This window comes from Rissa tridactyla, chromosome 4, assembly GCF_028500815.1.
Source record: "Rissa tridactyla isolate bRisTri1 chromosome 4, bRisTri1.patW.cur.20221130, whole genome shotgun sequence".
In the NCBI taxonomy this organism is placed as follows: Eukaryota; Metazoa; Chordata; class Aves; order Charadriiformes; family Laridae; genus Rissa; species Rissa tridactyla.
In genome coordinates, this window is record NC_071469.1 from 33,667,331 (window position 1) to 33,692,609 (window position 25,279).

Genomic DNA, 25,279 nt, shown 5'->3' on the forward strand with positions numbered 1-25,279 from the left:
CCGCCCGGCCGGGCTCCCCCGCCGCGGCCGGGCCTGGGGCCGCCAACCCGGACACCGACCCACCTAGGGCCGGGCCGCGGGCGGGGCGGGACCTCCCCCATCCTCGACGAGGGGTTGCCCCGGCGCGGCCGCCCCACATCTGGCCCCGGGGCGGTGCGCCGCCACCTCGGCCCCGGGAGGGGGCTCCCGCTCCCCCGCCCCCGGCGCTCACCTCCCTCCTGCGCGTGCGCACTCCGCCGTCTCGTCCCTCCGGGAGGAGGCGGGGGAGAGCGATTTCCCGGCATCCACCGCGCCGCGCCGCTCCCCTCCTCCCCTCCCCTCTCCTCCCCTCCCCGCCCGTTGGTGGGCCAACGGCTCGGCGGCTGTAATGGCGGCTGGCGGCGGCTCGGCGCTGCTCTGACACCCGGATACCGCTCGGCGCAGCCCCCCCCCTCCCCCCCGGCCCGCCCCCCTCCTCCCCGCCCCAGCCAGCTCCGCTCACCCCCCTCCCTGGCCCCTGCTCCAGGCCCCCGCCGCGGGACGAGGAGGAGGAGGAGGGCTCCCCGCAGACAATGGACGAGCACCCCGGAGCCGGAGGAGGCGGTGGGATGGCGGCGGCCCCGAGACCGCAGCAGCCACCGCCGCAGGCGGGTGGGAACATGAACCTGCAGTCGGGTGGGGGCTGCGTGGGGGCCGGAGCCGGCGGAGGAGGAGGAGGGCAACAGCAGCAGCCCCAGGGCCCCGCGGCCCCAGCTGGTCAGGAGGCGGCGGGCCCCGCCGAGCTGTCCCGGCCCCAGCACTACACCATCCCGGGGATCCTGCACTACATCCAGCATGAGTGGGCTCGATTCGAGATGGAGCGGGCGCACTGGGAGGTGGAGCGGGCCGAGCTTCAGGTACGGGGGACGAGGGCGGGCTCCGCGCGGAGCGAGGCGCGGGCTGGGACCAGCTCGGTGGGCTCCGCGGGCCGGGCCGCGCTCGGGGTGCGGGAGCAAGAGCGGCCCGGGCGAGCGGAGCCTGTTGGGCCCCCGAGGCCGAGCCGGTCGCTGTAGCTCGGGGACCGTACCTGGGGCGAGGTCTATCGGGCGAAGCGGCGTCGCCGGCCGGCGGGGCCGTCGGAGGCGCAGCCCCTCGCGGCCTGAGCTGGGCTCCTTTCCCTGGGGCAGCCATTTTGGTTTTTAGCATGGCGCCCGCCTGGGCTGCTGGCTCCCGAGGCAGCCCCTGCTCCGCAGGCCGCTCGCCCGTACTGGCGTGGCGGGGCCCGGAGGAGGGCCGGGGAAGGGCGGGCGGGCGCTGCCGCGGCGCGGGGCTACTGACCCGGCCGGCGGCCGGGCCGCGGCGGGGCGAGCTGCGCCTTGACAGCTGCCATCGTCTCCCTCAGCACAATGACCGCGGGGCTCGCCGGGCCGGCGGCCTGCCCAGTGCTGGGTGCGGGTTTTGGGGAGCAAGAGCCTCCGGGCCCGAGAGGGCTGGCGCCTCCCCGAAGCTCAGCCAGCGGTTGCTTTTGGGGGAGAAGAGGGAGTTGCGGAGAGGCAGGAGGGCCTGCCTGCCGAGCAGGGGGAGGACGAGGAAAGAAAAGGGTGTTCAGGTAAATCTCAAGTAAAGGACTTGGCCAGGCACCCTGGTTTGGGACAGGTCGAGCGTGTGCTCGCTTTCCTTCTGTCTCGTTGCTCCGGAGATTTCATATGGGAGAAACAGTCCCTGAAGAACAGTGGGGAGTTGATGGGTCTGCAGCATGGTCGTTTTAATACACGTGAAAGTACAAACTTTGCCTCGGGAACAAAAATTGAACAACTCCTCAGGGCAGAGAGGAAGTGTTGGAGTTCCAGTGTAGATCTCTTGCCTTTAGTGTTTGCTTTTAGTAATAGAAAGGAGGCCTCTACTAATTAACTTCTGCACGTACAAATAAAACCAGGCATAGGCTATTGCCAAGTTTTTGTACAGATTACAAAATCCACTGAACGTGAGGTATTTCTAATGGGGTCATTGTTCTTTTATAGGGCAGAAGTGTAGATTATAACAGTTAACAGACTTACTGCTTCTGAAGAATTTTTGGTGATTTTTGTATTGAGTGAATGTTTACTGTCTTGAAGCGGCATTCCATCAAATTGCACTGTAATTAGAGTTTTTAATAGCATGCTGCATCAGTAGCCAACATTTGTGATGTATTTGCTTTCAGATTTCAGAACCAAGAACTATACCTGAGCAATTCTTTCAGGACTTCTCAGCTCTATAATTTTTGTCACAACTATAATTAAGAAAGAATTTTTAAAAAGCCACCAAGGGAAACAAATGAAGAGGTTTTACTATTTCCTTCACTTACTGCCTGTCTTACCATTTTAAGCCTTATGGAATGGCTGTTTTTTAAAATCAGCTTGGTGGACAGTAGTGGGCTTTTTAGCAGAGAACAATCGACTGTTTCTCTTGTTTTCTCTAGTGTCTTAGTAATACAGCACTATGTTTATGAATAAGTTGCTTAGTGCCATTTGTTAGCAAACAAAAATTATCTCAAAATATTTGTTTTATGCATAGGCTTGTTACTTTAAAACAAAGTACGGCATTCTGTACTCTAGCGTAAAGCTCAGTTCGAAGACTTTGAAAGGTCTATCTGACTGAAAAAGTGCTGCTATGAACTCATGTAGCCTCTAGACACCACGATGAGTTCTTGCCAAGTCTGCTGCTTTTGTTTGTATTTGCTGTTTGTCATCTGTGGCCATCCTGTTTCAGTTGCTTATTTCTGAGGGTATCGTGGTAATTCTGATGCTGGCTATATATGTGTTGATTCACTCTACCTGATGTATGCATCAGGTCATGGGACAGAGACAGCATAGTCACTGCACAGTGCGTATGCACGAGGGTGGGGTTTTTTATAACTTAGGAATCCCAGGATAGAAGCGGGGGAGGGCATTACCTTTGGATTTTAAGTGTCAACCTGTACAGTAGTGAAGACTGATACGGGAACGTGTTGAGAATATTTTTGAAAGAGGTGTGTGTACCAGGCATGCGTTTTTTTTTGTTCCTACAACTCAAGTTATAAAATCTCAGTATTATTTGTGACTAATAAAGCCTTAGTATTTTGGACGCCAAACCACAGTTTTGTCCATTGAAACGGCTGAGAGTGAAAGGAGAAAAAAAAAAATAAATAGCATGACAATAGATAATTAATATGGAAGTTTGAGAGTTGGATGATTTAGATGCAGCTGTCCCCATGCAGGTGATTTCATCCTTCTTTCAGCATGACAGTAAACTCTAAACATTGTTTCTCAGTGCTGGCAATAATTCCTTATCTGTAGTATGAAATTAATGGGACTCCTGAGTGATTTCCCCACTCTTACCCTTTTTTTTTTTTTTCCCTGTGTAGTACAAGTGACTGGAAGAATTGCCCCCCCTAGTAAGAGTGCTCTTTGCGTATGGGGGTGATGGTGCAGGGAGAGATGATCTGCAGTGACGGTTTATTCTTTCTTGAATCTTGTAATCAACTCTTGTTCTATTGTTGTACCTGTCTATGCGACACATTTTTATAATTAATTTAAATTACACATTACTTCATCGTCTTAGGGTTTATACCACAGCCATAATGACCGACAAAGGGTCTCAACCCTTTGGATTCAGAGAAGTCCTGTATTAGTAGACTTAAGTCTTTATTCAGATCAGACTTTGAATCTTAAATGTTAATAATTTTATACTGTCTTTTCCAGCTATTCAGGTGCATGGCTGTTCTGTGTGCACAAGTGAAGCAGCATAACTATTTGCCAAATCTGTATGCAAATCAGTATCAAGTACAGAAATGTCAAATATGAGCAGTGCAGTACTTGAATCATAGTACGCTTTTTTCCTCTCACTTGTAGTACTGGCTGCCACAGTAACTTTTTTAGCATTTTCTCACTGCTGTGTTGAAAGGAAATAGTGTTGATTGAAGTAATAGGCTGGATCTGTTTTCTGTTTTGTGAACTAAAAGAACGATTTTCACTGTAACAATATTGTGTAATTATAACTGTAACTTTGATCTGTCAATGTAATGACCTTGATGTTGGTAGCTGTTATACTGAGGTAAATTCAGTCCCTGTTTTCTAAGGCATTTATGCACTTAGAGGAGCAAGCCCATATTGTTGGATGTTGTGTATTTGTTAGAAATAATTGTTTCCTTTAGGAGCTTAAGTGGCTCTGTAGTCTCATAAAAGAAAAAGAAATGTGGATGGGGAAACACTTTGGAGATGCGCTACAGAAACTCTCAGAGAAGGAAGATAAAGATGTGTCAGAAAGGAGTATCATAGGAAAACTGGCAACTTTTCGAGAAAATCAATAGAGTTCCACTTTCTTTTGGGCTGATAATGCTTGGCTGGAATATAGGTCTTAATTGTGGAGCTTCTTCATGATTTCTGAAGTAGATAAAAATGAGATTAAGTACTCTCTGATAGTTCAAAATCACACAAGAATGTGTTGAGAGAGAATTAACAGTAGATGCTACTTCCAAATGTATTAATGACTAGGAAGAACAGTTAAGAAACATAAATACTCAGAACAAACAATGTACAATTTCAGTATAAACAGTATGCATCCTTTTAAGTAACTCAAATGTGCATAGAGATTAACATGATTATTAATACATTTTCTGTCATATAAAATGACAGCTCTCTACTTCCTAGTTTATCTAATTTTACAAATGCTCTTTTTCCCAACTATTCAGTGACATCATGGGAGCTTTTTGTGATCTAACTTTTTGTGTTCTTAACATAAGCATTTATAAAAACCAAAACCTTACAGATCTTACTTGCATGCTTCTCTTATTTATTTTTTTTTCTTTTTTCCTTTTGGGAACCTCATAAATAACATCCTGATAGTACGTTCTTTTTAAAAAAATAAAAGAAAATGTATCTTTCTGGGAATCTTTCAGATTTGAGGTGATTATCTAAATTAGGTTCTTTACATGTAATTGTAAATATGTAAACATAAGTAAATGTGTTAATATCATGAACCTAGTTGAGACCATGTTCAGAATATAGACATACTTGTACAGTGTTTCAGCATTTTTCAAAGCTTCAGTGTTTACAAAGTGTAGCAAGAATCAATTGCTGAAACATTTGGCGACGTGCAGCTTGTTTTGCTTTGTTGCGGGTTCGAAGAGGGGGATAATGTCAGGGATGTTTCCCTCTTAAAGTTGGAGGAACAGTTGTTCTGAAATAATTAATTTTGATGGTAACTTGGAAGTGAAAGCGGTTATGAGGGTTGTAGAATGGTCATTAATTTGTGACGGAAAGAATCAGTGTGTCTCAGCAGCTAGGAAGCATGAAGTAAAATTAAGTATTTTCAAAAAAAACGTGGCTTTTCAGTAATTAGTGTAATTTTGTGCAGGGGGATGTTATAGATGCGAAAGTGTTCTTGGTTCAAAAAATGTTTGGAAGAGTTCGTGGAATAAAAGTCCCTGGGGTTGTCTAAATTTAAAGATACTACCTCTGGCTCAGGATACTTTTGATTTACAAGTTTTTGGAGATTTGGAATGTTTTCTGAGGTTTATTCTTCTGTTTTTATACTAGTCCCATGGAGTTGCTTGTTTACCTGTGGTTAGAAGTGGGATGCTGAGGTTGGTGGTCTGTTGGTCTGACATTTTCATGACTAATGAGGTAGCTTTGAAATGCTTTGGTTTGGTTGTTTGAAAATACACTTAGTGCTGTTTTGATACTGTTTTGCTTAAATAAAAAATCCTGATTGATATCAGGGGCGTTAATTGTGATAGAACATGCAAAGGTTCCAGGTAGGAAATGCAGATGCTGCAGTTGTTAAATGCCCAGTGTATTTTAACCAAGTGCATTGTTTATTGATTGCATTCTAGGTGGTTGAAGTTGGAAAATATGCATAATTGATAAACTGCGATTTCATTGAGTCTTACAGGTGTATCTCAGTGTCTATTTATTCTGAAATTAAGCTTAACTACTAAAGCAGTCCTTAAAAAAATCCAAAGGATACTTAATAAACACTGACTGGAAATAACATGAAGTGGGTTGTAAAAAGTTGATCAACAGTCACAAATGATTGCATTTGTGATACTTGTAAATGCCATGAGGTGTGTGGGTAATATATGCATCTGAAATGTCTAACTTCTGTTTGTGCAAGCTGTTAAGGTGCTTGCAGTAGCAGGGGTGCAGAAGTACCTCTTTGTACAATTAATGATGTTTCATTCGCATAATAAAGTATTTGAGTATTTAATACCTTCGTTTTATAATGAAACTTTCCTCAGTATAAAATAGCATACTTATAGAAATTAAGACCCAGAAACTTCTGTTCATTCATCATTTTCCTAAGCTAATGGTGAAAATAGCTACATACTTTGTGGAGTTAAGTCCCTTTTGCAATTTAAAGCACTGAATTGAGAGTTCTGTGTATTTTGGGTAGAGGGAAATTAGACGCAATCAAAGGTTTCCCTACTGTGGCTTTCCATAAGCTGTTTAGTCAACTGTGTGAGAGGCAGATAGCCTCCGGTAGAACTTTAGGTGCCTGTTTACTCAAGGTTGAAAGTCTGTTCTTTTGTGTGTGTATGGGTAAATCCTGCCTTCCTTATAGGCTGCTTGGCAAGACTTCCAAATTGAAAATGTGCAGAGCTGCTTCCTTTTTGTGGATAAATAACCTATACAGAGAAGATTGTAAATTAAAAGGCAGCTGCTATATAGCAGAGCTTACCCTAAAAGATACACACACAAATTTGAAGTAAGGAGATTTCTTGATGTAGTTCAAGGTAAATAGGAATAAGGAGATTTTCTCCTGTGGAAAGAAGGTAGGTACATCATTAATATTTCATTTCTTTTACTATAAAATTGAGATACTCTTTGTGGCTCTAAAGGATTAGAGTGTTCATCAGAAAAAAAACCCAGTGTTTTCACTTTTCTGTTTATGCCTCCTTGCAATTTTATTTTTTAAACGGTGGGTTTAGATCTTTAACATTTCTATAGATTTTCTTGCAGTATGCACCTCATAGAGGCAAAACACAATAAAAGAATGCAGGGCATTGAGTTACATAAAGATCCACGTAGACATTGATCAGGAAATACCTGAATAGCTATGAGGTTTATGTACAGGAAGATATTGATCAGTATAGTAGTTGTGTAATTTTTTTCTGGAATATAGTTCCTAAATAACTCCCTTCTATCAACACTCAGGGCAGAAATATGTTTACTGTGTAATAATTGTTCTTTCATAAATAATTATTTGGAATAAAGTCACTCTTAGAAGCAGCGTGCAGAACTGTTATTTCATAACAGTCAGTCTGGTGAGGCTTTCTTTTAGACACAGCCTAAAAGTGTGTTATATAACATTTCTTGGTGAAGAAGTACTTCATTTTCTTTTTCTTTTTTTTTTTGTTTTTTTTTTTTTTTTTTTTTGTTTGTTTTAACACTGGACATGTATTTTACTTCTTAGTTTCATTGCCATCATGCCTATGCGTATTTACTGGCTCTTTGAGAAATCTCACTTTGGGGACTTTTTTTTTTTTGGGTGGAATATCTAGTGGTATAATAATTTCTTTCACACTGAAAGTAGGTTTTGAGATAATGGTGGGTGTTCTTCATCCTTTTGTCATTTAAGAAGTTGGGAGAAGGCGATAATGAACTCTTTTTCCAAATTGATAAGAGAGTGGCTAGGGAAATTGGATCCTCCACTGATTTAACAAGTCTTCAGGAAAAATGTATGGCCTGCAAGAGCTTTGTTTGCATATCTGATTGTTATTTTTTGTCACTCAGACTGTTCTTGAATTATCCTAAGCAATGGCTCAGCAGGATATTGAGTTTAATGATATCTTCTGCCTTCATCTGTGCAATTTCAACAGGTATTAAGAGCTAATTATGAAGTTGGCTGCTCTTCAGGACCAGTCCTGAACCCACAGTGTGAATTCAAGCAGTCTGTAGTTTTTTCTGCCACTATACGATTTTTATTAAAATGGATGATTAGAGGTAACCTGTTACTAGCAATTAAGGGTAAAAATACATTTTTCTGGATTCAGAATAAATTCCAGTTAAAGTTACTGAGAGATGGAGTGCATTCTTAGCCTCTTTGAGGGTATTGTGCATGTTTATGTATATATTTGTGTTGAAAAATCCTGCACATGTTTCTGAAAAACAGTGCTTCTCTGAATGCTGATTGAAATGATCCTGAAATAGGGAACAAACTTCAGAAATTCCAGATGCCTGAAGTTCTTTATGACTATCTTTTCTTTCTTTTTTTTTTTTTAAATAGGCTACTTGCTGTAAAGTTTCTTCCATTTGCTCACCTTAGTTTCTCTTCACCCAAAGTGGGGTCGCTTCTTAACTACTACCAAATTTGAGGTTGGTGATCTTATAATACTCCTTCTAGAAGGAAAAACCAAACACACCCACACCCCCTTGGCCTTATACCAGTGACCACTGTAAGAAGCTGGAGAATACTTGACTCTAGCATTTAACTCAAAACTGGTTTGTTTCTATGTAAAATAATTTTTAATCTCAAAATACAATTTTCCAGGTGAATACCGTAATCTTCTGCTCGATACTAAATTTACTGGCAGAGAGCTTAACTACATTTGCTTGTATTTCAGATATCACAGCATATCAAAGTAGAGAATAAGAAGTGGTGACAAGCCAGATGAGTCTAACTCTTTAAAACACTTGGCGATTCAAGAGTTATAAAACTGAAATTGCTTGCTTTCTTCGGTGCTTTTGGTGCTTTGGTTCTTTCTAAGGTGCTTTAACTCCCAGACCCAGGGGTGTGGGAACAGAATCCTGGGATACACCTTGAGACCCTGGGAAAGGAAAAGATCCTGCTTGAACAAACAGAACTCTCAGAAGTATTCAAGGAGAACACATAAACATGTTTACAAGTTTTATAAGACCTGTTCTGTTACATAGCTTTAGCAAGATTTATACAGTGGAATTGGTAGAAGGCAGGACTACTGACTGTGTTAACTCTCTGATAAAGTGGTATAAATCAGAGGTTGCTGGCCCTACTCTGTGCCAGGAGGCTAGCTTAACATTTAGGAGGCACAAAATACCTATTCCTCATCAACTTTCTGCGATGCCTCCCTTAAATGCTTTACGTTATACACTTGTATTTTTACTGTCTCACTTTTTTTTTTATAAATTTTGTTTCCATGAACTTGATTGTATTCAATTTTGTTATTGTCAACTTTGCCATTGCCTTCATGATGCAAAGCTCTTTAAGATCCGTAATACTGTATTCTTTTATGTATATATGGATGGCTTCTTATATTCTAGTTCTAGCACTTCAGTAGTTTTTGCTTTCTTCTGTCTCTTCTTTGGGAACGTGTCTTACTGACCTGCAGCTGATGAACGTTGACACGAGCGTTCATCACTAGAACAGTCTAGGTCAGTTTAGGTCACTGTGTTCACAGTCTGCTGCAGATTATGCTTTCTATATTCCTAAATAATAAATAGATGTTCCTGGTTTTGGAAAGGAAGCGTACGTTCTTGAGGATGTTTGCCACGCTGCGATTTTTTCTTTGTGTTCTACTCTCGAGTGATCGTAAGGACCTGCCATGCTACAGAGTGTACAACTTCACTCTGTTTTCTGTGTTCTTGTACTACAACTACCAGTAATAATAAAAAAAGAGAATGAGCTTAGCATTCTAGGTTTTATTTAGTATTAAGTGTCTAATGAAGCTCTAACTGTGGCACTTCATTATTAGCTTTATAACTTAACAATGTATCTTCATCGTAATGGAATAATGTGGCAGTGTAGTGATGTGAATGTAAAAATATTTTTAATCAAATTCAAGTACTGTGTTTTGGTGTTACCATCAGTGTATAATTAGTCTTACTGGTTGCAGTGGTGATTTTCTTGGAAAGAAAACTTTACTAGCGTAGATGGGTTCCAAAAAAATGCCCAGTAGTTTAAAAGACTGTATGTGAATCTTTCTAGATAGAAATGGCCCGAGGTGTATAACTATTTTTTTGTTTTAAAAGGTGTTATTTGCAAGGTTCATACATTTCTGAGAAATGTAGAAAGTACAGATGATAGTGACAGAAATTGCATCTGAGGATGAACTTGTGCTGAAATAAACATGCTGAGTTGCTTTCTTCGGGACTGCTGTGAGTTTCCTGTTAAAAGAAATTCATAAAACCCCTGAATGATCTGTGGCTTTGTAAGTGAGAGCTATAAATATAGAAATTGGGAAGTGATTTCTGTCTTGTGATCCGTGCAGAAGCAGCAAGGTCAACTTTGCGATATAATGTCCCATTCTTTAGCAGTAATTTTGAAAAGAATGCTGAAAGTTTGACATAAAACCAATTTGAGGTCTGGAAGTAACATCTTTAAGAGTGGTCCGTATAAAATTCAGTCTTGTTGGATAATCAAAAAGAAGTCTGAGAGGTAGCCTTATTAGGTGCCTCCCTGGGTTTTTAGATGTATGCAGATGCTTTTTAATTTAAAGTTGAAAATTGTTTAGTTTAACGGGTATGACACAGGAGACTGGAACTTCACCTTAAAAAAAAAAAAGGAAAATTATCACAATGAGGGAGTGTAGCTAGTGTGACAGATATGTGTGAAGTTGGGTAACTGTTTTTGGGGGTTTTTCATTTGCTTTATTTTGTAGAACAGCCAAAGAATTAATCAGGCAAAAAGTTTAAAACATCCTGAAATAATTTTTTTACAATGAAAAATTATGAATCCTTTCTACATGAAGACATAGAAGAAATATACATGGATTCAAAGTAAGCCATCTATTAGTCTGTAGTCTAATCTACTGCTGTTAAGTTCATATGTTCTTTCCATGCCTTTTCTTAAGGCATACTTAAATGAAGAACTAGACCCTTGGAATAAGCTACTGAGGGACTAGGGGATTTCTTTCTTTCTGTTTTGTTGTGTGGTGTCTTTGTTTTTTTTTTTGTGTGGTTTTGTTTTTAAATCTTAACTCAAACATTTTGTTCAGTACAAAGGTAATTAAATTAAATATGGTCTAGCTAAATGTCAGACTGCTTTAATCGATCTTGTCTTTTAAATTAATTTTATTTGCATCATTATTGGTTTGAAAACACTTTCTTTCATGCTCCACTCCAGTTATCTGTTGGAGAAGCTAGCAGACTGTTGTTTTCTTCCTGGAAGACAGAAAATTTATGGATGTATTTTTAGCTGACTGTAGTGCTCTTCTGTAAAACTAAGTGACTTTGTGTCACACATGAATCTCTTATCTTCTATGATTGAAAATAAGAAGTGCTACATATTGCCTGCTTTTCTCCAAATTAAATTCCAGTAGAATATGTGTGTGTATATAAGTACATACAGCCACACAAATGCATAGTTTGCTTATTTTCAGTATCACTCCTTTGGCTTTGTGTTTTCTAATCCAGTTGTGGAGAAAACCGCAGTAGTAAGCAGGAATTTGATCATGAGAGTACTGTAGATTAATCTTGCACATTCACAGTATTGAATGTCTCTCTTAAATGAAAAGGAAGCCAGTGCTATCTGTACTGTAATAGGTGAAATGTACTCAATGTAGCTAGTTTCTGCTAAGAAGGGCAATGACCTTTTTATTTATTAACTAAAGTAAGAGACCTAATCAGATTACCGATAGTCAGTATCGAAGTACAGTATAGTAGTTTGTTGGTGGGTTGTGGAATATGCCTGTCCAGGGGTAGAAGCTGTTCTTGAAAAATTAAAATCAGAAGGAAATGTACAAGAACCCTTGCAGTGTAAATTCTAAGATTCCCAATTGCAAAATAACCCTAAGAAAAGTTCTCTTACAGTTGCTCTGGTTGCACTGCACTTTAGTCTGTGTTTTGCAGTGGGTTGGTGCTGTAAGTTAGAACCATTACATACTGTTGTGTATAAATTGCAGACCTGTCTATAGCACCCTTATATCCGTGTTTCAGTAATATACAGAGAAGATACAAGCATGTTCAACAGTTTATTTTGAATCTTTGATTATTGTGGTATGGAGTAAATGTATATGAGAATTTGGGTCTGGGCAGAAAAGTACTTCAGAGACTTCAAAGTCGAGTGAAAATTTATTAGGGATTATTTCAGCATTACTTTACATAGAACATTTTGTGAATGAACTGACATCTACAATGATGCTAAATGTCTTCAAAATACTTGATCTGCTGTGTGGTGTCATAGCTGTGATGGTCAACTATTTCTCAAATGGTTAAAACACAATCTAATCTGTGGTTAAGGTGTATTTTGCTGTTGCTTATCAAACCTGGTGAGCGGGCTCTGGCTTGTCCACAGGCTTGTCTGTGTCTATTTGCATTAGTTTGTCCAAAGAGAAGATACTACTCGCAAGCTTTGGTTTCCTTAAGTGTTCGATAGTGGAATAATGTACAAAATCTTCCAAAATAGAAGGTTAACGTAGGAAATACTATATTCAGTCTTGTTAATTGAGGGAGGGAGCACTTAGAATTGATAGCTGGTATTTTTGGCAAGAGTTCAGCTTTTGACATTGGTGTTGCAGTTGTGTTGAGGTTTTTTTCCAGCACAGATGTTTGGAAAATACCATGATTGATTGATTTTAAAAATGCAAAACTTCAATAATTTCTTACCAAACAGTAGTCTAATAAGAATTTATTTTCATCTGTGAAAAAAATACTAATTTTTGCCTGCTGTATGTGGCAACGAAAGAATATAGCATTGAGTCTGCAAAAACACAGGATGTTTATGTCCTCTATTTATTTACAATATTTTGTGAAAGATTGTGAGACTTCATAAAAAGTATTGAGACAGTGAAAATACTAGACCCGTGCAAGACATGTTAAGGAAACTGATTTGTTTGGGTAGATGCTCTCAAGCTCTGCTAACTTTGATATTCGTGCTGTTCTGAATATTGTAGCACAGATCTGCTAGGTGGATTGATAAAGAAACACTGACTGGCCATGAATGTAGGATGTATTTTCTGTTGAATTTTGGTATCGATCAAACTATGTATTTGCAGATTAAACTGCCTAACTCACGTTCTTGCACTTTTCTGTGGTCCCATTGAAGTGACCATATGTTCATATGTAAAACTGTTTAACATCCTGTATTAACTTTTTTTTCTGTAAAAGGCACATGAACACCAATATCCTTATTTTATTTGTGGGAAGAACTGATGTGGAACGAATTAAAGTCCCATAGCAAGTCACTTAAGAAAATAGATGTAGGATTCTTAGTTTTATTTTATATAACTTGATCTTCAAGAAGTACGTACTTTCTTGAGGAGGGATACTTGTGTTTTCAAACATTCCTAATTGTAAAGAGAATTTACTTTAATTTACATTTGTTTGCACTGCTTTCTTAAATTATTATTAGAACTGTGACTGCCTCAGAGTCTTGGGAGCTTGTGTTCAAACATGTTTCACAGATTATTCAACCTGCTAAAGGAATGCAGTTGAAATATGCTATCCGGACTCTTCACAGAATAGTGTTTATAAGTAGTAAGAAGTATTTTTGCTGCTTATGTTTTACTGGGCTATTTAATTGTCTTCAGTGATGGCATTCAATTTGATGTTTGAATGGAAAGATTGTAATTTCTCAGTAGAATTATATTGATAGTGGTGAAGATAGAACGACTTGGAGGTAAAAATGAGTGGGTTTTGATGTCAAAATGAACATTTGTGTCTGATAAGGTGATGTAGTACCTCCAAGCATTCCTGTTAACTGTCATTTGATTCAAGAAATAATTATAGCTGCTTCATGGCTTTCAGCTAAAATTTGCTGGATCTTGGGTCTGCTTAGATTGCTGATGATTTGCATGTCAGGTGCAAAGGAAAATGCAAATTTGCTAGTGGAGGAGTCTTTAATTTAGATACCAAAATGAAATGCCTGCAGAAATTGTCAGGTATGTGGGGAGAAGGAGAGCTGGCCTATAGGGACAGTGGTTGATATTCTGACACTGTGGCATGGATCATTTTAGTTCTCTTACAGAATGTTGATAATAATGACCAGATTAACTTCACTTTTCCTAAAGTTAATGTAATCATTCGGTCTTAGAGAATAGAATCTTTTTCCAGGAAGATGACAGTTCTTTTAAAAATTCCAACAGGAACTTACTTTTCTGAAGGGTTGCCTCTGGGACTGAAACTGAAAAGAAAAACTATTTATAAATTAAACTACACTCAGTATTTTTAAGTTTTTAACGGAAACAAAATTTTAGAAGCCTGTTGCGTAAAGAGCACTTGAGTATAAGAATGATCAATGAATGATGAACTTCTAAGGCACTTACATTTGTTATTCCAAAAAAATTGTTTCACTTAGTTTCAATTCTTAGATATGTTTGTTTTAGTCTTTGAGGAGAATGCTCTGTGTAACAGAGTTTTAATCCATCGTTTTTAGTGGCTTCTAACTTTTCTTGAACTTGTAGTCTCAATTGATGCTTTTTTTTCCCCTGCTGCTGGCTTCTATATACTGGATAGGAGACTATGGATAATTGGTTTACTTAGTTTCTAGACCATGAAACTTAGAAGCTGTTAGTCTTTAAAAACACATCCACGAGTTGTGCGAGTTTTGTTACTCTAGTATTCCTAAATACTGTACTGGTTAGGAGAGTGGCTATAAGAATCCTAGCACAAAAAAAACCCCCAATTCCATGAAAAAATTCTAGTAAGCAATAGTAACAGAATGAAGGTAGTCTTATACTGAGTTTAAGTTGTGGCTTAGAAGTTTGACCATAGCATAGAAGAGGAGGAAACTGAAGAAACTTGGAGAGGCAAACAGTATGTTCCCATGTGAGAGGCCTTCATGTGATGGGACAAAATAGATTTTACCACTGTAGTTCTGGACAACTGACTGATACATGACTTGGGTAAACTAGCAAAGAAACAGTGCTAGCAGGCGGGAAAAATACTTAGATCTGCAAAAGTTGTACCAATATGGTTAGAAGTAGAAGGCTGGATTTTGTGTAAGGTGTTCAAAGAAGCTGGTGAAACTTGATAGTACTTGGCCCTATAGTGAAAAGAAGCAAACTTTTGAATCTGAATGACTGGAAGTGATATGGTGGTGCTGGAAAAGAGGCAGGACAGATTCAAGGAAGGAGAGAGTTTTGCAAGTCTGGTCTTCGCCATTGCAGGACTGAAGGGGATTTATGGGTGAGTAAGTTCTCTTGTATCTGTCAGTTGTGTCATTAACCTGCCAGATTGCTTCTTAGAGCTAGCTGGGTTCCTTGTGTCCACCACTCTTGTGGGACAGTTACTCAAGGATGTCACTTTTCTAGTGGTCGCTTTTGAGAAGCAATCAGAAAGTGATCAGATGAGCTTTGAAAAAAGTATCAGTTGAGGAGCAAGAAATGATCATCAGTGCAAATCGAAAAAGTCTATAAAAAAGGGAACTTTCAGCAAACATGCTTAATACTTTCGCATGCATGATGGTTTAGATATTCTGAATGAGACGAAGTTTCAGACCGTTTGTTGAAAGCTGAAGGTGAAAGGTTGAAAGCTTCTCTTATGTTTGATTTCCCTCTTGTGAATGGGAACTAGAACATTAGTAGCCATACACGTGTCCACCCTCAAATTACTGTTATGGGTCAAATCATCCACCTCCTTAGTATTTTTTACGGTTCCAAAACAGTGTTCTGCTTCATCTTTGGCATAATAAGCATCTAAAAATGAAGATTAGGTTAGTCTTCTTGTGTGATTGTGATTAAAGCAATTTTTTTTTTTTTAAAGAATAAAATCTTACTGTTGTTTTGAGTTTTGTGACATCCCTAGTAGGACAAGCACACACTTAACGTGTGTGCTGGATATGTATATTCAAGCTGCTTCAGTGTATTGCATTTCTTTCAAAAATCCTGCAGGCCTTTCCTTCCTTCCTTCTAAAACTCTGAATGGACTTTAGAAAAACAAGACTCAAGCATCACACTGCAGCTGGCATTGCTTTATATATAGTTGAATTTTTTCAAAATACACTCCTGGAGTCTGAGAGTTAATAATGTTTACAGCTGTAATGGAAAGAAAGTATACTCACTTACTGAGTGTGTTCCTGTATTGATAAATCCACTAGGATTTGATTGTTTGAATTGTACAGGAAAATGTTAGTGTTTCAACAGCATAAGATAAGTTCTTTAATCAGTCTTACATGCTTTACCATTCAGGCTTCCTGCCTCTTTCTCCCTTTGATGTGTTTTGCTAGGTTTGAGATTTTGGACAAAAATTTCAAATACTGCATATCAGGATTTATTAACAAAATAAGGTTATGAAATCCTATATGTAGTTATTATATAACCTTTAGGTTGCATATGCAGTTTTACCTGCCCAAAATGCTGTAATAACTTCCCTCCTTTGTCGTCAATGGCTAAGAGAAATATGATTGATCAACATTGATTGTCTTTAAATCAGGCTTTTCTGTGCGGTTGAGGCAATAAAATGCAGTTCTATTATGAAGGCTGCTATTATGGGTAATGCTGTATGAAATGTGAAGCAGTAAGTTTTAGGACCTTTCAAGCTTCTTTGAAAAGAAAGGAAAAAAACTTCTTCATTTTCTTCACAGAAAACATTTTTTCTTTAAATTTTGGTTTATGAAGTTCTATGTAAAATGCAGTTTTTTAAATAATTTAAAGTTATGTGGAAGTTCTCTAGTAAACTACTTCAAGTCTTCTGGTACACTTTGATCAAGCAGTGTAATTGCACACTAGGGATGTGGAGTGTCAGTATAATCAGCGATTTACTTATTCCTAGCGCTCAAGGAAATCTTCAGTTTCTTATTTGAAATCTTGGAGTCTGTTGGCTGAAAAACTATTGCTTGGTTTGCACATGGTCAGACTAGCTATTTAAAAGATAAAACCCCTTCCAACTACAAAACCTAGTGCATGTACTCTGAAATGCAACACGCCATTAAAACAACATTAAGTTTACAAAGTCTAGAATATTAGATGTTAGAATTTTAATTTTTCCCCTTCTATGTGTGCATTCTTTAGTTATTTAACCTCAGACAATTCTTTTTTGTGGGATCTATACTATTCAAGTAGCTGTTCGGTAATTCTTTTTATCTTTGTATTCTATCTTGCCTAGTTTCAGGCATTATTTCATGCGTCCGTGCACAAATACAAAGTACCTGTCACTCTAACTGCTTCTCAGAGCTCCCTGAATTCACTTTCATAATAAAACTGGGCAAGTTCATGTGGTGGTACTCTTACTTACAGCTGAGGGCCAAGGTGTAGAGGGAGCCTGAAGTTACTGAGTGTCACTGAATTTTGTAGAATAATCGTGGATCTCAGAGATCCATGAAAATACTATAAATATGAAAGTGGACAGGCTGGTAGAAGAGGAGGAATCTGCCCTAGAAAAGAGGCTCCTGGTCAAGCTTGTTTGAAAAATCTGAAGCGTGGCCCTGTCTGTGGGGAAAAATGTTCTAAGAGAATCTTACACAACTGAATTTTGCTGGATTTTTTTAAAGCCATGAGAGTGCTTACAGAACTAGTGTTTTATACATATTCTGTAAAATAACATGTTTTCTCCCCCTTAAGAAATGGTCTCGTTGATACACTTTTAAAAATATTTTGATTGAATTCGTAATTAAAAAGAGTTAGGGTTTGTCTTTGACTTTCATAGTCTCTCTACTCTTATTTTTGCAGCTCTTGTGCCCTGGACATGCAGGTTATGGTATCATGGTCAGTTCAGGCTGATCTAAGACCATCTTGTCACTGAAAGGAACTGTTACTTTGGTATCCTGTTTTGCATCCCTTGTGCCAGCCTAAGTACTCCCATGGCTATCCAGAGTAGGATCAGGAAACTGATGTAATTCAGAACTGAGTAAAAAATAAATAGAATGATTTCCTCAGTAGACTTAATGTGTGTCAGCAGAAGCAGCTAAGTCAGCACAGTAGAGGGAACAGAAATAGGAGGAGGAGGAGGATTGCCCTTCTTAGTATCAGCCTGGGGACTTACAAATTGGTTTAAGACAATGGAAAGCATTCTGTTGTAACTGGGAGGGAGGGAAGGTGAGTACCAAATTGTTCTGTGCCGTTTTGTTTCCCAGTTTTAGTGCCAGTCATTTTTTTAGTAACAGTGTAGTTATAAATCGTATTGAATTTATCTCTCCCGAGAATTGTTTCAAAGGAAAGGAATATCTAAGGATTGAGAAAGCTGTATTAAGTAGAGAGCATTTCTTAAGTGTTTATCATTGTGCATGGAACCTGAGTTAGTACAACAACCCTGAAGGAGACTGATCTGTGTACTTTATCTGTTTTTATCAAACCTGAGATTTACTGCTTTTCCAGAAGAGTCGGTGTTGGGGAACTGTGTGTTAATTCTTAGGGCTCATAGTCCTGCAATATGTCAAGTGATAGTTTTGACACCCCTCACTTCTCAGTTCAAGACTTACGGAAGCAAGTTGTTTAATGTAGTTTATACAGCAAATCTGCAATGATCTTATTCTTGGTTTTGTACTGAGGGTCTTGCTGACTAAGTGTTCCTAAAGTCTAAATTGATTTTCCATATTTCTAAAGATCAAGCTCTTAACTTCTGCGTAGATAACTTCTGTGAAGTTTTAGCCATGTGATGGTTACAATGGAGAAAAGAAAGAAGAAAAAAAAAAATCCCTCATGTCAGTTCTATGTGTATACAAGCAATTACACAAACTCATGCCAAAAGAAGGGCTTTTTTTGTAGGGTGGATTTTTGGGTTTTGCTTTTTTTTTTTTTAGTAACATTATTGCTGTAGTATATTGATTCTCAAGATCGCTTAGCTCATTAAGCTGTCTGGTTGAAAAGTATGAGATCTAGGCAACACCTAGTAAATATGGAGGCTTGAGTCTGCTTGGCCAAGTACTCCAGAATTATTTCCAATAGAAGAAGGAAAATAGTTTGTCTGCAAGCATTTGTGAGGCAAATGCCTTCCTCGGTGTATGATCACAGCTGTCTTATTTTCCTCTCCACTATCAGCAAACAGGATGAATTAAGGCCCAGGATTTATCAAATAGTTATAAAAGGGTGCTGGACAATGAAAGAAGACTAATAGAAGGGGAGAGGACCATCGCTTACAGAAGACCTGAGTTTTGGAAAGAGTTGAGAACTGCTTTCAAGTCAAAGAGCATAAGAGCTTTCATAACCTTCCTTAGATGATAATTATCAAAGTATTTAGTTCTGGTTTTATTATTGTAAAAAACCTGCTTCCAAGGGTTTGAAGTATGGTATTGCGCATATACATGTGTAGCATACTACTTCTTTAAAAAAAACCCTATTTTTGTAATTATTTTCTGTATATATGTGTACATCTTTTGTATATATGCATAAGGACATTGTTTACTTCAAAGCTTTTGTTGCCTTATCCTTGACTAGTGATAATTGGGATTACAAATTGGGCTTGTGAAATTGTCCGGTCATTTGCTGCCTTAGATATTAGAGGAGTGCAAATTATGTATAAATGTATTTTTCTTCAGAAGGCTTTTAACTTTCTATTGATCAGTTTTATCGTATTTCTTAGAATCTAAGTGACATAATTGCAGTTGAGTATAGTTGCTGTGTTTGCTCAGCTCCCTCCATCCCCTTTCATCGGGACCCCACTGTTTAAAATAGCTTATTCTGGATTTTGTTCTCTACCTTTTTTCTTGAAATATCTGTGCAATCATTACAAAGTTTATATTTTTTTTTCTTCTCTATTATCATGCATTCCTTAGGGCATTATTCTTTCTCACCAAGTGGCAGCGGTTAGTCGAGAGTGCTTTCATGACAGACTTTTAACTGAAATACTCATAACTGCCTTGTTCTCACCAGGTTTTAAATTTTAATTGATTAAATTATTAGTTAGCTAATGCAAGGTAAAATAACACATTTTATTGGTTTACCATTGAGCATAAGGGATGATGTAGGAAGTTTTATATGGTGATATTACTTAGTCTTGAGAAAGGAGCAATGCAAGAATGCTGTCCTCTTGGTTAGATTGTTTCAGGCTCTAACCACTGAGAGGAATGAAAATGTACAACCACTCTCTTTAAAAAAAATCTTCAAGGATAGATTGGGTGCCGATTATAGCTCTGCTTTTTTTTTTTTTTAATTGTGCCTCCTTTAATAATAAAATTGTGGTGTTGATCTTAAGCTCTGTAGAGCAATGTGGTCCCTATGTTACTCCCCTTATTCTATTTTTTTAATCCCTCTTCCAAGAAAATTTTATATTGAATCTTGTCTTGAATTAGCTGCCCAGTGACTTCAGTCTATTTAAAGTCATAATGAGGACAAATGAGTTTGTGCCTTCCTGTAATGATGGACAATCCAGTAATACAGTTAAGTGTTGAAATTTTGTATTCACATCTGCAAATTCCCTTGTCTTCCCTGTGATTTTTGGCTTGCAAAGACAAAATACAAGCCCTTTCACTTTGTAGCAAAGAGACTACTTTTTTTCGCAACAAACTTACTACCTTTATTTTTCAATTACTTCAAAGTTTTCCACTAGACCTTTTGCACTAGTTGAGATAACAAATTAATTCAGTGGAACATACAAACTATCTACTAGGTTAGGCAAGTAGGAAGCTTCCTTGCTTCTTTGTGAGTTAGGTGGGTAGTATGATTGATGGTTTTAAAAAAACGCATGTTATTTTTATCCGTATACAACAGAACACTAAAACCAGTTCTCCTGTGATAGTCTAACCTTCAGCTGTCTTCAGTAGTAAGAAAAATGTGAATCCAGAAAATATAGTTCTGTCCTGTGTAATGGATTTGTAAATTCTGTATTTGAATTCATGTATCCATTTCTTATCTGTTCAATGTAGTGTCTTTAAAAACTACATTGCGTAAAAGTATGCTGTGTACCTATTTTAATATGGCTTTGGGTTTAGAAGAAAATCTATAATACAATTTATCATAACGTGCCATAAGGACAAAAATGTGCTCATATAAAAATGTTTCATATGATTATTGTTTGTGACTTCTTTTAGAGTTACTATACTAACTTTAATACCTATATTTCAGGGCAAACCCCCCAAGAATTATGAACTGAAAATAATACTCAGTCTCTAAGGCAGAAATATTTTTGTTGTTAATAACTGACGGAAGTGATTAATGCAAAACAGTTTCTAGCCCTTCCACCCCCCACCACTTCTGAGCCAGACTTCATTGCTTTGTTTTAGGAACAGAATGGAATAAAATCCGTTTTCTTTCTTTTTTTTTTGTGTTTTCAGGCTCGGATAGCATTTTTACAAGGGGAAAGAAAGGGTCAAGAAAATTTGAAGAAAGATTTAGTGAGAAGAATAAAAATGTTAGAATATGCATTAAAACAAGAAAGGTAGGTATACAAATTGTTCAACTTTTATCTGACCTGTAAGACTTTACAGACTAAAAAGAGTTCCATCATGTTATGTAAACTGTCTTTACTAGATGATTATAGAGGTGCTTTATGTAACCTGTCTTTATGGTTGGTCATCTTTACGCTATGTTTTCTGATAAACTTTAGTGTCTGCTATAATAAAAAATTGCATAATTTTCAAATTGTTTGGACTTAAACACGGAAAATTCAAATTGGGCAGTTTTCTGATTTAGAGTAATGGTATACTAATTAATAATAAATGTTCCAAAAACATTCATACCTTATTATGTTCCTTTACCTGCTCTTCAGTGGTATTAAACTTGAGAGGGAAAAATATTGTTCCCTTGATTCCTTACAACTATTTTGTTTGTGTTGCATGATGAAAACTATTTTGTGGCAGAACAGAATCCTTTAAAAGTTAGTATTAAGGTCTGAAGTATTGTTTTTTCATGTAGTAGATGCTAGAATTTCTAGTCTTAGTTGGTGCATTTTCTGTAGCGTTAATTCATTGCTTTAAAAATTAAAATTCCATTCACTCCATGCAGGCTAATGTCCTTCAGACCTACATGCTCTTCTGCTGCCTGGCTATTTCATTTGGCCAAAATTAGCAGTTAGTTTTGCAAAAACATTAGGAAAATAATCTCACCATGTGCCTATACTTTCAGCAGTTGACTCAATTCTTACATTAAATTTTATCTTGCTCTTATAAAGTAGCTGAATCCAACAGTGTGTAAACATCTTGAGGATCAGACAACAAAATAGATAACTTTTATTTATTTTGATTTGAAGGGAACATTTCTACTAAAGTAAACTTAAAATTTTGTGGCAAAGTGTAGTGAGGCTTCACCTGGACATTTTAAAGTCAGTTGTCTGAGAGTAAGTATGTCTAAATGTATTTTACATTGTGAATTAGTACTATGAGTAAGTGACTAGTACAGAAATAACTTATGTTTTGGCAAGGATGGCTGCATACCTTTGTGTGAAGTGTCCAGTATAAAGAAAACAGTGTATGTTCGTACAGAAAGCTGTATTGGCACATCATGTGTTTTCTGGTGAAGTAATAGGCAGAAAGAATCTGTTTCTTCATTCAGTCCTGTCCTCAAAATGGCAAGTAACTCAGGGTTTCCAGCCAGTGTGAGACTAAAAGTTACATTGTTATATCATACAGGTAATGCACAAGTCACTCTGGATTCAAGGCAGATGAAAAGTCTGCAAAGCGTTGGGTTGTATGTACTCTTCCTTTAAAGAACATTGAACGTATCAAAGGAATAATGTGCTGTTATGGCATACCCAAGTGTCTTGGGCATAAGCTTTTGAAGTTGAAGGAAAACATTTTGGTTATCTTGGCAATAATAAACTGTGTGCTGCACATAGAGACTTTCTGCAAATGCACACCATAAGGCTGTGAGGATTACCTACTTATTGGGATAAACCAGAGGCAGTTAATTACAGCTGGAGTGTGAAGACGACATATAACAGAATGCAGAATTTGAAGGTGAATGGCATTGGTGAAACCTCATTCCTGCTTTCCCCTGAAATGCAGCTGCCGTTATAGTTTGACCTCCCATGAAATTCCAAAATTCATCTGATGGGCAAGAAACTGGTAATCATATGTACACCAGAAGCAGAACAGCAGAAACATACAGTTTGCTTCAGTACTTGCAGCTAGTGGGTATGAGCCAACACTGCATACTTTTCAAGAGGAAGATCCTTGCTTAAGTCCCAGCCAGAATTGTCATGAAGGTTGCTAAAAACAGGAACTGAAACTCTGGGCCTGATTGGTGAATGTGTGGGAGGCAATGAGGAAGCTTTCTGGTTGTTTTTTTTGTTTATTTGTTTTAAATGCCTAGTAGTTTGAAGGGATCTAATTGCAGAAGTATGATGGATTGAGTAAGGAAAGCGAGCAGGTACTGACTTGTCAGTGAATCATCCAAGAATGATAGTATGTCAGTTTCTTGGTTGTTGCACTCAATGAAAAGTTCAGGATAGTAGATGATATTTTTTTTGCTATTGTTCCTCCAAGTGAAGAATCACAACTAATGAAATCGGCCCCAAAGCAAAATAAATTCCAAGAATTTTAGATCTGAAAATTGGTGACAACAATTTTCAGTGTTGTAGCTGATTTCCCCCCCCCTTTCCCCTTTTCTCCTCCTCTGTTGCTAACTCCCTGATGCTGTCAAAAAGTTTCATGCTGTGAAATACCAGATTCTGGGCGTTAGAAACAAACGCATTTCGCCAGTGATGACTGTTGTGATTTTTCAGAAAAAGGGCACCAGTGTGTAAGATTAAGTAGTAGTTACAAAATAGTTTGACATTTCTAGTAATTAGGTAGATGTGCAACAGGTATGATAATGCTTTAGAGAAGTAAAATGTTGTTTATTATTTTAATGTCCTTAAATATTTTGGTAGTTCTGTATAAATTTTGTAATAAAATTAGGCCTTAAGTAGTTACATGTGTGAGATTTTTTTGTTTGTAGCTAGTGGATATTCCTTTACAGTGATTTGCAGACACAGCTAGACTTCTCTTGTCTACTCTGAACCACTCCGTTCCAAGCTTCATGAGTATAGCACTGTGCTTAAGTTAATAAAGCTTGCTGAGATCATAAAACTATGTCTGTATTTTGACTTCATGGTATTTGGACTGCAGCTGGCTTATATCCTTGCAACTGAGTAGTAGGATTCAACAGTTAAATAGCAGCAAGCAGTTAAATCAGTTTAGGATATTGTTTCTCCTTATCTTACTTGTTCACTCATGGAAAACTGGCCTTAGAAAAATAGCAACTCAATACTCTGAAGGATTCAAAAGATGCCTCTCATGGAATTCAGTTAGTGTGTGGTGTGAGGGAGTAATGTCACTGACTTATCAACAACACGGAAGCTTATTAGTGAAGTGATTTTTAAGATGTGTAATAATTATCCTTGTTTGTGTGACAATACGTAGAGGAATACATGTGCAAATATATAGTTTATTGAGATTTAAAATCCATTTCTTACTGTAAAATTGCGCATCAGATGTGATGTGAAAGGCATAACTGATCTCTTTACATGCAGCAATATTTTGGTTTATTTGCAGTGGGTAGTCATTGGTATAATTTTAGATCAGATACATCATTATCTTCTATAATGATCAATTAAAGGAGAATTTTAATTAATGTTTTGAAATTGTAGCCCCTGAATAGTATTTACCACAACTCTGAATTGAACAAATAAATTTAGGTTGGCTTTTTAATTGCAGTGTATTATTAGCTTAACTTACGAATTGAGCCAAGACATTTGGTCAGCTTTATTTAACTTCAAAATTTCTTAATTATTTTCATTTTGATTGCTGTTTTGTTGGTGGTTGCTTGGTTTTTTTTTTTTACCCCCAAATGTACAGTTTTTTATAGGACATAGCATGTCCACTTTTATCTGCAAAGCTTGGTCTCACAGTTTAAAGACAGCACCTAGGGTAGAGAGCCTTACTAGTGCATGGTTGAAATATGAACATATTCACAAATAATTAAAAAAATATGATTTTGTGTAATTGACAGTTAGTCAGATTCAGGTCAGACAAATACCTAGCCTTCAGGAGCCTTACAACTTTTTAATTCCAACATAATTGCTATGAAATGCAGGATTTTATCTTGCTGTAAAGGGTCAATAGTGCCATCTACTGATAGTTTGTTAATGAGTCTGTTCCTAATTGCAACTTTAGCAGAAACTTCCATAATTCAGAAGAAAATCTTCTATACTATCAAGTATATCAGGCAGTATTTGAGATTAACTTATACCTCCAGTATGGAGAAACTTTCAGCAGTGGCTCAGCTGCTTGAGATGAAGATTTGTTGGAAATCCTTTGTTTTGTCCAGCAAGTGTTCCATTATGAATCTTTTCTTGAGAAGATTCAAGTTTGAGAGTAGTCTTTAAAGTTGATGGGAGCTAGATATGGTTCAGTTACTCTGAAAACTTTTGTCAAATGTTTAATTTAGAATTAAGACAGCTGTATTTTGCAGAGACTTCTTAAAAATATGGCTTCTAACTTTTTTACAGAGATCTTTCACCTTGGCTCTACTGCAGTACATCTAGAACTCTTTTCCCTGAGATTTTGAGTATCTTTTGCAGAGGATCTATGAGGCAAA

The 25,279-nt window shown here is 38.1% G+C and overlaps 1 protein-coding gene across 5 annotated transcripts in view; it reads left to right on the forward strand.

Annotated features, from left to right (window-relative positions):
• Window positions 1–444: 444 nt before the first annotated feature.
• Window positions 445–25,279, forward strand: part of STRN3 (striatin 3) — a 68,283-nt gene continuing 43,448 nt past the window's right edge. For 2 of the 5 annotated variants that reach the window (XM_054197935.1, XM_054197934.1), the window contains exons 1-2: window positions 447–875; window positions 21,037–21,140. In XM_054197935.1, coding sequence (XP_054053910.1) covers window positions 552–875; window positions 21,037–21,140 — 428 coding nt within the window. In that variant the 5' untranslated portion in view covers window positions 447–551. Of the gene's footprint in view, window positions 876–21,036; window positions 21,141–25,279 lie in introns of all 5 variants that reach the window. The other 3 variants (XM_054197933.1, XM_054197932.1, XM_054197936.1) reach the window with 3 other exon arrangements.